Source organism: Grampus griseus (genome assembly GCF_964374135.1).
Source record: "Grampus griseus genome assembly, chromosome: 9".
Classification (NCBI taxonomy): domain Eukaryota; kingdom Metazoa; phylum Chordata; class Mammalia; order Artiodactyla; family Delphinidae; genus Grampus; species Grampus griseus.
This window is the reverse complement of record NC_139003.1, coordinates 43520604-43533939: the sequence shown is the minus strand read 5'-3', so window position 1 is coordinate 43533939 and position 13336 is coordinate 43520604. Positions and strand designations below refer to the sequence as shown.

Genomic DNA, 13336 nt, shown 5'->3' with positions numbered 1-13336 from the left:
GTACAGCTCCTGGGGTTCTGCTTTGGATTTGGCCCTGCCTCTGTGTGTTGGTCACCTGAGGGGGTCTGTTCTTCCTTCAGACAGGACGGGGTTGAAGTAGCAGCTGATTAGGGGGCTCTGGCTCACTCAGGCCGGGGGTAGGGAAGGATACGGAATGCTTGGTGAGCCTGTGGTGGCAGAGGCTGGCATGACGTTGCACCAGACTGAGGCACACCATGTGTTCTCCCAGGGAAGTTGTCCCTGAATCATGGGAGCCTGGCAGTGGTGGGCTGCACAGGCTCCCAGGAGGGGAGGTGTAGATAATGACCTGTGCTTGTACACAGGCTTCTTGGTGGCTGCATTAGCACTCTTAGTGTTTCATGCCGGTCTCTGGAGTCCACACTGATAGCTGCGGCTTCTGCCCCATCACCGGAGCTCATTTAGGTGGTGCTATGAATCCCCTCTCCTCGCGTACCCTGAAACAGTGGTCTCTTGCATTTTAGGCAGGTTCATACTTTTTCCTGGACTCCCTCCTGGCTAGGTGTGGTGCACTATCCCCCTTCAGGCTGTGTTCACACAGCCAACCCCAGTCCTCTCCCTGGGATCTGACCTCCGAAGAAGCCGGAGCCGGAGCCTCAGCTCCCAGCCCCAACCCGTCCCGGCCAGCAGGCCAAGCCTCTTGGGCTGGTGAGTGCTGGTGGGCACTGATCCTCTGTTGGGAATCTCTCTGCTTTGCCCTCTGTACTCCTGTTGCATTCTCCTCCCTGGCTCCGAAGCTTCCCCCTGCCACCCCCGGTCTCCATCAGTGAAGGGGCTACCTAGTGTGTGGAAACGTTTCCTCCTTCACAGCTCCCTCCCAGAGGTGCAGGTCCCATCCCTATTCTTTTGTCTCTGTTTTTTCTTTTTCCCTACCCAGGTACGTGGGGAGTTCCTTGCCTTTTGGGAGGTCTGAGGTCTTCTGCCAGCATTCAGTAGGTGTTCTGTAGGAGTTGTTCCACATGTAGGTGTATTTCTGATGTATTTGTGGGGAGGAAGGTGATCTCCACATCTTAATCCTCTGCCATCTTGAAGGTCTCCCTCTGTTAAGATATTTTGATCTATGGGTTATAATTTTTATCCAATTTGGAAATATTTTGGCTATTATTTTTTCAAATATTTTTTTCTGTCTCCACTCCTTTATTCATCTTTATTTTAAGGACTCCAATTATATGTATATTTCTCTCTTAGGGTTGTCCCAGAGCTCAATGATGCTGTTTTTGTTTTTTCAATCTTTTTTCTCTTTGTGCTTTTTTGGGGGGTAGTTTCTACTGCTATACATTCAAGTTATTTCTTTTTTCAGTGTGTAATGTGTTCATAATCCCACCCAGTGTATTTTTTTTTATCTCAGACATTGTAGTTGTCATCTCTCAAGGTTTGATTTGGGTCTCTCTCTTTTTAAAAAAGTTTTTCCATGTCTTTATTTAATATAGCTCCTTTGAATATTTATAATAATATAATAATTGTTTTAATGCCTTTGTCTACTAATTCTATTGTCTGTGTCATTTCTGAGTTAGTTTTGATTGATTTTTCTCCTTGTTAATGGGTTGTAATTTCTCTTCTCTTTCTGTGTCCTGTAATTTTTGACTGAAGGACAGAATTCCTGAATTTTATCGAATTGTGTGTTGAGTATTTTAATTTTCCTCTAAATATTCTTGAGGTTTTTTTTTTTTCTGGGACACATTTTAGTTACTTGAAAAAGTTTGATCCTTTTTAGTGTTGTTTTGGAGCTTTGTTAGGTGGAATGGGAGCAACATTTATTCTAGTGTGAACTTTACCTGCTACTGAAACCAAACTCTTCCATGTGTTCTACCTGATACCTAGTGAATTTTGATGGTCTATATTATGGCCAGTGAGAACAAGGATTATCTCTGGCCCTGTCTGGGCTTGTCGATTATTTCCTGTAATCTTTTTGACTGTTTTTTTTTTTTCCTCCCCAACCTCAGGTAGTTTCCTCATAGGCATGCATCCATTAGTATTCTACTGAGTACTCAGATGGGACTCTGCAGATCTCTGGAGTTCTTTCTCTGTTGCTCTATATGCTCTCTGCCTTGAGAACGTTTGCCACTTTGGCCTTCCCAGATTCCCAACTCTATCTCTTGAACTCGACGAGAATGCTGGGTTGCACCTGGGCTCCCCTCCCCTGTTTTGTGGCTTGGAAATTTCTCTAGGTGGTTAGCTGGTGCAAACATAGGGCTCACTTTGTTTCTTTTTTGTCAGAGATCCCTGTTGTTCATTTGCTAATTTCCAATGTCTTAAAAAATGGTTCATGTATTTTATTCCATGTTTTAGTTTTTTGAGATGGGAGGGTAAATTTGGCCCCAGTTTTTCCATCTGGGTACAGAGTGAAAGTCTCCAGTGTTATAATTTTTATTTGTTTTTTTTTTTTTTTTGAGTCAGCAGTCAAATATATTTCACTTGTAATTTTTTGATATGAATTTTTTTGATATCTCCTCTTCTGTAGGCTTTCTCCTTCATGTCTCTTTTTTTTTTTTGTGGTACGCGGGCCTCTCACTGTTGTGGCCTCTCCTGCTGTGGAGCACAGGCTCCAGACGCGCAGGCCCAGCGCCCACGGCTCACGGGCCCAGCCGCTTCACGGCATGTGGGATCCTCCCGGACCAGAGCACAAACCCACGTCCCCTGCATTGGCAGACGGACTCTCAACCACTGCGCCACCAGGGAAGCCCCCATGTCTCTTTTTAATTTGCAGTTTATTTGTTAAAGAGTACAAATTATTTTTCCTGTGAGTTTCTCATACTCTGAATTTTGCTGATTACATCCCTGTGATTTTGTTTAATATTTTCTCTGTCTTGTTCCCTATAAATTGATAGTTGCATCTAGTGCTAATAGAGTTAGGATTGATTATTTTGGCCATACTACTGCAAGAATAGTGGTATATACTTTCAGCAGTGGGTACATTATATCTGTTTGTCTCCTTTTTTGTGATTGTAACAGCTATTGATAGTCAATGCTAAGATCCATTAATTCATTGGAAGTTGAAAAATGGTGGTATTCTATTCTTTCAAGCTTTCTACAATTTTTAGCTGGAATATTTCCACACAGAGAATGTTTCCCTTATTTACCACTGTTTATGTGGTACAATTTGGTAGCATCATCAGGATAAATGCTTGGTTCTTTGTCTTTATTATTGATTTTTAAAATAATGAGTTGATTCTTTAGAATCCTTCAATAGTGAGCATTTGGGTTTTTTGTTTTATTTTCAGTGTCAATATGAACCCATGCCTTTAAATATATTTGATGTATTTTACTTCATCGAAGTTATTATTATTTTGATACTCAAGTATTTTCATCTCTGGCCAGTGGTAGTCTCTTTAAGTTGGCTCTTATGTCCTTTTCATACAAGTCTGCTGGTCACTGATAGTTTCCTTGCTTTCTGGTGTGACAGGCATTCTAAGTTCATCTTGTACATTCCCTGCCTCAGACCTAGAATGAACTAGTAGAAGAAAGAAAATTAAGTGATTTCAGCATGTTCTTCTGAGGCAGTAATTTTAGCATTTGGAAGCAACTGTGGAGATCAGTTAATATATTATAGTCCACACACGGACCTTAAACATGACTAGTGACATAAAAAATACTCATTGTCAACTAAGCTTCCTATTTTAAACATTAAGTGTTTTGCCTTGTGATTATGTAAGGTGATTTTTTATTTTCTTTGTAGGCTTTGCCAATCAGTCAGAAGATGATCAGGTGAATGTAATGGGTTTTCGCTTCTTAGGAGGTTCCCGAGTTACTCTTCTTGCTTCCAAAACCTCTCGTAAGTAAAGCCATGGTATTATTGCTTTTGAAAAGTTCTATTAAGAACAGTGCATCACAGATCATTGCCACATCAAAGATTTCTGCAAGGGTGATGTTAGATATTGAAAACTAAGAGCCATTATATTAGTTATGAAGATAGATTCCTGTTTTATTAGTGATACTTAACTTTGGTTTTGGGGATGAGGAGAGTTTGATAGAGGAATTTAAAGAACTGAAAAATGTTTTTGAGATAGGTATATGGTGAACTAGGTTTTAGGAGTTACTAGAAACTGGAGTTAATTTTTTGGGGGTATGTGTATATTCTTATATCCTCCTTTTGGACACTTGCAAAGATGAAAGTGAAAGTGAATAACTTTTGCTGAGATTAATCTCAGTAGAATGAAAAGTAGTAATTGTATAGTCAAGTTTGAATTTCATACTTAAATATGCTTTATTGATTTGTTTGCTTCATATGAGAATAATGGTTGAAACTACTCAATGTAAAACTGACTTCTGATGTATGTAGATAATGAAGCTACTAAACTCACTGAGTTTTATATACCTTCTTGGAAATAAATTAAAATATTAAGAAAGGAAGTGTTCAACAAATTTTAGGTACACTAAGGGTATTAGGGGAAATGAATGTGTGTGTATGTATATATATATATAAGTCTGAGTACACTCCAGTTTTTAAAATCTCTGCCATTTGTACAACGGGTTTCATTTTCTATCAATACTTTATGGATTTGCAGTTTTAGTTGGTTATTTCTTTTATAATTAGAAAATATAGTAAAATAAGGATACATTCTTTTTGAAAAATGAAGATGTTAACAGGGGGAACATATATACATCCTTATTTTAGAAACTATAATGAAGTTTCTGTGGTTAAAATCATAACAGCTTCTGGAATGTGTAGGTTGGTGGCTAGTGAAATAGATTTGGAAACAACTAAAAATTAAAGAATAAGATACACAAATTAAAGACATTTCTGAGAAGAATGAGAGAATTTTGTACTTTTCGTGGTCTTTGTAATTGGTCATGATTGTAGTCTTCTTTACATTGGCACCATTTTGCTTTGATTAATTTTAATCTTCAGTTGGTTGATGGAATCATTTTTGTACATTTCTCTTTGTTAAAATGTTCTCTTTAGTTATACTAAAAAATTGTTGGCAACATTTCTTTGGGAAATTATACACATCTGTTTGATTTCAGTTGATGATGCTGTATGATGAATCTGCAATTGAGACCATTTAAAAAAGGCAAACATTTATTTGTGCAAATGAGGGTATTTATGTCCTAATGCATTATATTTATTCTTTTTTAGATAAAGTAACTCTTAGAATATTGCTGTTGCCCATAGTTACTTTATCATTCTCTAAATTTCACCAAATATCCATGTATATAACTGATTTATTCACATTCATCTTAATATATGGTAATGAATGCCTTGACACAGCTACAGTGTGGGCAGACAGACTAAATAATGGAATTGGACAGAAACTATTACATAAAGAATCAAATGAACTGTGTAAACTGAAACATGAAGTGTAGCCATTACAATTCCCTGATGGTTATTTTGGCCTCAGTGATGTCCAGAATTCTACCTAGGGAATGTCCTTGGAGATGAAGGAGATAGATATGAAGAAAATACAATGGGATGGAGTCAAGATGGTGGAGTAGGAGGACGCGGAGTTTGTGTCTCCTCACAACTAGGGCACCTACCAGGCACTGGTGGGGGACCACGGACACCTAAGGAGATGGGAGGAACCCCTGAGCAACTGGGTAGGATGTGGGGGTGGGGAGGGAGCGTAGGAAGAGGTGGGGGCAGTTTGGGACCAGTGCCCCTGAGGGGTAGCTGAGGGAGGGGAGGTGCTCGTATGCCTGGAGTGGTCCACTCATGATGAGAGGAGCAATGGGGATGGGGGAGAGACCCTTGGGGGATTGGAGTGAACACAGCCAGCATTTCCCCTGCCCATTTGGGCTCTGGGGAGTCTGCTGAGGTCCCAGGCCTGATCCTCTGCCCTCTGAGGCCCTCTCCAGCTGTGTGGGTCCTGAGGGCATGGGAGGGAGGGAGAGGGAGAAGGGAGAGGAAAAGTGGAGGCCAAACGGGATTGGTGGCCCTGCGGGGGGAGGTAGCTGGGGGAGGGGAGGGGTTCCCACGCTCGGGAGGGTCCCACTATAGTGAGGGGATCAGCGGGGAGCCTGCTGAGGTCCAGAGCCTGATCCTCTACACTCCGAGGCACCCTGAGCCTAAGCCCCACCCCCACACCCTCACCCAGGGCCTAACCTCCGAACTCCTCACTCTGAGGCCCCCCTCCGGCCCTGCTGCCTTTTCCAGCCCTGCAGGTCCTAAGCCTAGGCCCCGCCCCCACCTAAGCCCCGCCCCCACAGCCAAGACCTTTTCCAGCTTTTTTTTTTTAGGTGTGGTTATGTTTTTTTTTCTTTTTCATGTTTATTTTGGCTGCACTGGGCCTTAGTTGTGGCACACTGGATCTTCGTTGCAACATGTTAAGTTGTGGCATGCATGTGGAAAGTAGTTCTCCGACCAGGAATCGAATCCCGGCCCCCTGCATTGGGAGCGTGGAGTCTTAACCACTGGGCCACCAGCGAAGTCCCTATGGTTCTGTTTTACCTTGTTGTTGCATGTATATCTTTATTTTTTCTAAAAATTTTTTATTTTTCTAATTTTACTTTATTTTTTATTCTTTGTTATTGTACTGCTCCTTTTTTTTTTTTTTTGCTGCACCATGTGGCTTGCAGGATCTTGATTCCCAGGCTGGGTGGGGCAGGTCTGAGCTCTTGTGGTGAGAGAGCTCTGTCCAAACTGCTGGACTAACAGAGAACCTCAGATACCAGGGAATATTAATTGGAGTGAGGTCTCTCAGAAGTCCTCATCTCGGCACCAAGACCCGCTCTACCCAACTGCCTGCAAACTCCAGTTCTGGATGCCTCAGGCCAAACGACCAGTAAGACATGAACATAGCACCACCCATCAAAAAAAATGACATGACAAACAAATATGTTACAGACAAAGGAGCAAGGTAAAAACCTACAAGACCAAATAAATGAAGAGGAAATAGGTAAACTACCTGAAAAAGAATTCAGAGTAATGATAGTAAAGATGATCCAAAATCTAGGAAATAGGTTAGAGGCACAGATTGAGAAAATATAAGAAATGTTTAACAAAGACCTAGAAGAACTAAAGAACAAACAAACAATGATGAACAACACAATATCTGAAATGAAAAATACATTAGAAGGAATCAATAGCAGAATTACTGAGGCAGAAGAACAAATAAGTGAGCTGGAAGATAGGATGGTGGAAATAACTGCTGAGGAGCAGAATAAAGAAAAAAGAATGGAAAAAATTGAGGACAGTCTCAGAGACCTCTGGGACAACATTAAACACACCAACATTCAAATTATAGGGGTTGCAGAAGAAGAAGAGAAAGAGTCTTAGAAAATATTTGAAGAGGTTATAATCGAAAACTTTCCTAACATGGGAAAGGAAATAGCCACGCAAGTCCAGGAAGTGCAGAGAGTCCCATACAGGATAAACCCTAGGAGAAACACACCCAGACACGTATTAATCAAACTAACAAAAATTAAATTCAAAGAAGAATATTAAAAGCAGCAAGGGAAAAGCAACAAATAACAAACAAGGGAATCCCCTTAAGGTTATCAGCTGATTTTTCAGTAGAAACTCTGCAGCCCAGAAGGGAGTGGCATGATGTATTTAAAGTGATGAAAGGGGAAAACCTACAACCAAGATTACCCAGCAAAGATCTCACTCAGATTCGATGGAGAAATTAAAAGCTTTAGAGAGAAGCAAAAGCTAAGAGAATTCAGCACCACCAAACCAGCTTTACAACAAATGCTAAAGGACCTTCTCTAGGTAGGAAACACAGAGAAGAAAAAGACCCACAAAAACAAACCCAAAACGATTAAGAAAATGGTAATTGGAACAGACATATCAATAATTACCTTGAATGTAAATGGATTAAATGCTCCAACCAAGACAGACTGGCTGAATGGATACAAAAACAAGACCCATATATATGCTGTCTATAAGAGACCCACTTCAGACCTAGGGACACATACAGACTGAAAGTGAGGGGATGGAAAAAGATATTCTATGCAGATGGAAAACACAGGAAAGCTGGAGTAACAATACTTATATCAAATAAAATAAACTTTAAAATAAAGACTATTATAAGAGATAAGGAAGGACACTATATAATGATCAAGGGATCAATCCAAGGAGAAAACATAACAATTATAAATATTTATACACCCAACATAGGAGCACCTCAATACAAAAGGCAAATGCTAGTAGCCTTTAAAGGGAAAATCGACAGTAACACAATAATAGTGGGGGCCTTTAACACCCCACTTACCCCAAAAGACAGATCATCCAGACAGAAAATAAATAAGGAAACACAAGCTTTAAATGACACAATAGACCAGATAGATTTAAATATTTATAGGACATTCCACCCGAAAGCGACAGAATACACTTTCTTCTCAAGTGCACACGGAACATTCTCCAGGATAGATCATATCTTGGGTCACAAATCAAGCCTTGGTAAATTCAAGAAAATTGAAATCGTATCAAGTATCTTTTCCAACCACAATACTATGAGACTAGATATCAATTACAGGAAAAAGTCTGTAAAAAATACAAGCAAATGGAGGCTAAACAATATGCTACTAAATAACCAGAGCTCACTGAGGAAATCAAAGAGGAAATCAGAAAATACCTAGAAACAAATGACAATGAAAACACGACAACCCAAAACCTATGGGTTGTAGCAACAGCAGTTCTAAGAGGGAAGTTTATAGCGATACAATCTTACCTCAAGAAACAAGAAACATCTCAAATAATCAACCTAACCTTACACCTAAAGCAATTAGAGAAAGAAGAACAAAAATACCCCAAAATTAGCAGAAGGAAAGAAATCATAAGATCAGATCAGAAATAAATTAAAGAGAAATGAAGGAAATGATAGCAAAGATCAATAAAACTAAAAGTTGGTTCTTTGAGAAGATAAACAAAATGATAAGCCATTAGCCAGACTCATCAAGAAAATAAGGGTGAAGACTCAAATCAATAGAATTAGAAATGAAAAAGGAGAAGTATCAACTGACCCTGCAGAAATACAAAGGATCATGAGAGATTATTAAAAGCAACTATATGCAAATAAAATGGACAACCTGGAATAAATGGACGAATTCTTAGAAAAGCACAACCTTCTGAGACTGAACCAGGAAGAAATAGAAAATATAAACAGACCAATCACAAGCACTGAAATTGAGACTGGGATTAAAAATCTTCCAACAAAAGCCCAGGACCAGATGGCTTCACAGGCGAATTCTGTCAAACATTTAGAGAAGAGCTAACACCTATATCCTTCTCAAACTCTTCCAAAATATACCAGAGGGAGGAACACTCCCAAACTCATTCTACAAGGCCACCACCGTCACCCTGATACCAAAACCAGACAAAGATGTCACAAAGAAAGTAAACTACAGGCCAATATCACTGATGAACGTAGATGCAAAAATCCTCAATAAAATACTAGCCAACAGAATCCAACAGCACATTAAAAGGATCATACACCATGATGAAGCGGGGTTTATCCCAGGAATGCAAGGATTCTTCAATATATGCGAATCAATCAATGTGATACACGATATTTACAAATTGAACGAAAAATACCATATGATCATCTCAATAGATGCAGAAAAAGCTTTCAACAAAATTCAACACCCATTTATGATAAAAACCCTCCAGAAAATAGGCTTATTGGGAACTTACCTCAACATAATAAAGGCCATATATGACAAACCCACAGCCAAGATCGTTTTCAGTGGTGAAAAACTGTGTAACCATTTAGTCTAAGATCTGGAACAAGACAAGGTTGCCTACTCTCACCACTGTTATTCAACGTAGTTTTGAAAGTTTTAGCCACAGCAATCTGAGAAGAAAAGGAAATAAAAGGAATCCAAATCGGGAAGGACGACGTAAAGCTGTCTGTTTGCAGATGACATGATACCATACATACAGAATCCTAAGGATGCTACCAGAAAGTTACTAGAGCTAATCAATGAATTTGGTAAAGTAGCTGGATACAAAATTAATGCTCAGAAACCTCTTGCATTCCTATACACTAATGATGAAAAATCTGAAAGACAAATTAAGGAAACACTCCTATTTACCATTGCAAGAAAAAGAATAAAATACCCAGGAATAGGGCTTCCCTGGTGGCGCAGTGGTTGAGAGTCCGCCTGCCAATGCAGGGGATGCAGGTTTGTGCCCTGGTCCGGGAAGATCCCACATGCCGCAGAGCAGCTGGGCCCGTGAGCCATGGCCGCTGAGCCTGCGTGTCCGGAGCCTGTGCTCTGCAATGGGAGAGGCCACAACAGTGAGAGGCCAGCATACCGCAAAAAAAAAACAAAACATAAAAAACCCTAGGAATAAACCTACCTCAGGAGACAAAAGTCCTGTATGCAGAAAAGTATAACACATTGATGAATGAAATTAAAGATGATAGAAACAGATGGAGAGATATACCATGTTCTTGGATTGGAAGAATCAACATTGTGAAAATGACTCTACTACCCAAAGCAATCTACAGATTCAGTGCAATCCCTATCAAACTACCAATGGCATTTTTCACAGAACTAGAACAAAAACTTTCACAATTTGTATGGAAACACAAAAGACCCCAAATAGCCAAAGCAATCTTGAGAAAGAAAAACGGAGCTGGAGGAATCAGGCTCCCTGACTTCAGACTATACACCAAGCCACAGTAATCAAGACAGTATGGTACTAGCACAAAAACAGAAATATAGATCAATGGAACAGGATAGAAAGCCCAGAGATAAACCCACACACATATGGTCACCTTATTTTTGATAAAGGAGGCAAGAATATACAATGGAGAAAAGACAGCCTTTTCAATAAGTGGTGCTGGGAAAACTGGACAGCGACATGTAAAAGAATGAAGTTGGGGCTTCCCTGGTGGCGCAGTGGTTGAGAGTCCGCCTGCCGATGCAGGGGACACAGGTTCATGCCCCGGTCCGGGAAGATCCCACATGCCACGGAGCGGCTGTGCCCGTGAGCCATGGCCGCTGAGCCTGTGCCTCCGGAGCCTGCGCTCCATAACGGGAGAGGCCACAACAGTGAGAGGCCCGCGTAACGCAAAAAAAAAAAAAAAAAGAAAAAAAAGAATGAAATTGGAACACTCCTTAACACCATACACAAAAAGAAACTCAAAATGGAGTAAAGACGTAAATGTAAGGTCAGACACTGTTAAACTCTTAGTAGAAATCATAGGCAGAACACTCTATGACATAAAACACAGCAAGATCCTTTTTGATCCACCTCCTAGAGACATGGAAATAAAAACAAAAGTAAACAAATGGGACCTAATGAAACTTAAAATCTTTTGCACAGCAAAGGAAACCATAAACAAGACTAAAAGACAACCCTCAGGATGGGAGAAAATATTTGCAAATGAAGCAATTGACAAAGGATTAATCTCCAAAATTTACAAGCAGCTCAATATCAATAAAGCAGACAACCCAATCCAAAAGTGGGCAGAAGACCTAAATAGACATTTCTCCAAAGAAGGTGTACAGATTGCCAACAAACACATGAAAGGATGCTCAACATCAGTAATCATTAGAGAAATGCAGATCAAAACTACAATGAGGTATCATCTCACACTGGTCAGAATGGCCATCATCAATAAATCTAGAAACAATAAATGCTGGAGAGGGTGCAGAGAAAAGGGAGCCCTCTTGCAGTGTTGGTGGGAATGTAAATTGATACAGCCACTATGGAGAACAGTATGGAGTTTCCTTAAAAAACTAAAAACAGAGCTACCATATGACCCAGCAACCCCACTACTCGGCATATACCCTGAGAAAACCATAATTCAAAAAGAGTCATGTACCACTTGACTGTTCATTTCAGCTCTGTTTACAATAGCCAGGACATGGAAGCAACCTAAGTGTCCATTGATACTTAGAAGATGTGGCACATATACGTGATGGAATATTAGCCATAAAAAGAAACAAAATTGAGTTATTTGTAGTGAGGTGGGAGGACCTAGAGTCTGTCATACAGACTGAAATAAGTCAGAAAGAGAAAAACAAAAACTGTATGCTAACACATATATATGGAATGTAAAAAAAAAAAAACGGTTCTGAAGAAACTAGGTGCAGGACAGGAAGACACAGATGTAGTGAATTGACTTGAGGACACAGGGAGGGGGAAGGGCAAGCTGGGAAGAAGTGAGAGAGTGCCATGGACCTATATGTACTGCCAAATGTAAAATAGATAGCTAGTCGGAAGCAGCCGCATAGCACAGGGAGATCAGGTAGGTGCTTTGTGACCACCTAGAGGGGTGGGATATGGAGGGTGGGAAGGAGACGGAAGAGGGAGGAGATATGGGGATTTATATATATGTATAGCTGATTCACTTTGTTATAAAGCAGAAACTAACACGTATTTGTGAAGCAATTATACTCCAAAAAAGATGTTTAAAAAAAAAAAAAAAAGACTGGAGTGAGGGGAAGACTGGGGAAGCTCCAAGGGGAATGATATGACAGCAGAGAATACCAGGGTGTTTGCCATGCACCATGGCAGGCATACTTAGTGTATTTTATTCCTTATATAATTGAAAAGAGTATGACTAGGGGAATGAGAGCAGATATATTCTTGAATTCTGGCTGAGGGTGACAAATTGAAGTTAAAAACCAATTTAAAGAGGTAATATATTTATAGAATTTGTCAACGTACCTTTGGGAATATAAATAAATATTTCACATGCTCGTATCGTATTACCTTAAGTTCCTTAAGCAAAAAGACTAAGGTAATTTTTGTACTCCCAACATTTCTTTCTTTATGAAATTGCACATAATAATTGCTCAATAAATGGTGAATTAAATAAAATAGGTAACTTTGATCTCAGAAAGTGTACAGTCTCTTTGCAGAGACTGAATATAATCATCTGGAAAGTTAAATAAGAGTACATGGTTGGGGCTTCCCTGGTGGCACAGTGGTTGAGAGTCCGCCTGCTGATGCAGGGGACGTGGGTTCGTGCCCCGGTCCTGGAAGATCCCACATGCCATGGAGCGGCTGTGTCCGTGAGCCATGGCCGCTGAGCCTGCGGGTCCGGAGCCTGTGCTCCGCAATGGGAGAGGCCCACATACCGCAAAAAAAAAAAAAAAAAAAAAAAGAGTACATGGTTGTATGTATTAAGTGCACAGTAGACTGTAGAATTCTCTATATAAATTCAGAGAAATGCATTGTTATGAGGTGGTTAAAATTGATAGATAATCTTTGGATTATTTAAAGTTTAGCTAAAGTTCCAATTCCTGCTCTGTTATTAATTGGCTAGATGACCTTGCAGATTATTTAAACTCTTCTGTTGCTATATTTATTCTTCTGTAAAATGGGGCTATTGTTATATAGCCAATAGCCTATTGGGCTGTTGAGGTTTAAACAAGAGAGTGAATGTGCAGTGCTTTAGATAGTGATTGGCACATGTAAGGC

At 40.1% G+C, this 13336-nt stretch overlaps 1 protein-coding gene across 1 annotated transcript in view; it reads left to right on the top strand.

Moving 5' to 3' along the window:
- Positions 1-13336, top strand: part of BBS9 (Bardet-Biedl syndrome 9) — a 441327-nt gene that overhangs the window by 210793 nt on the left and 217198 nt on the right. Inside the window, exon 17 of the mRNA XM_082662198.1 lies at positions 3695-3790. Coding sequence (XP_082518324.1) covers positions 3695-3790 — 96 coding nt within the window. The remainder of the gene's footprint in view (positions 1-3694; positions 3791-13336) is intronic.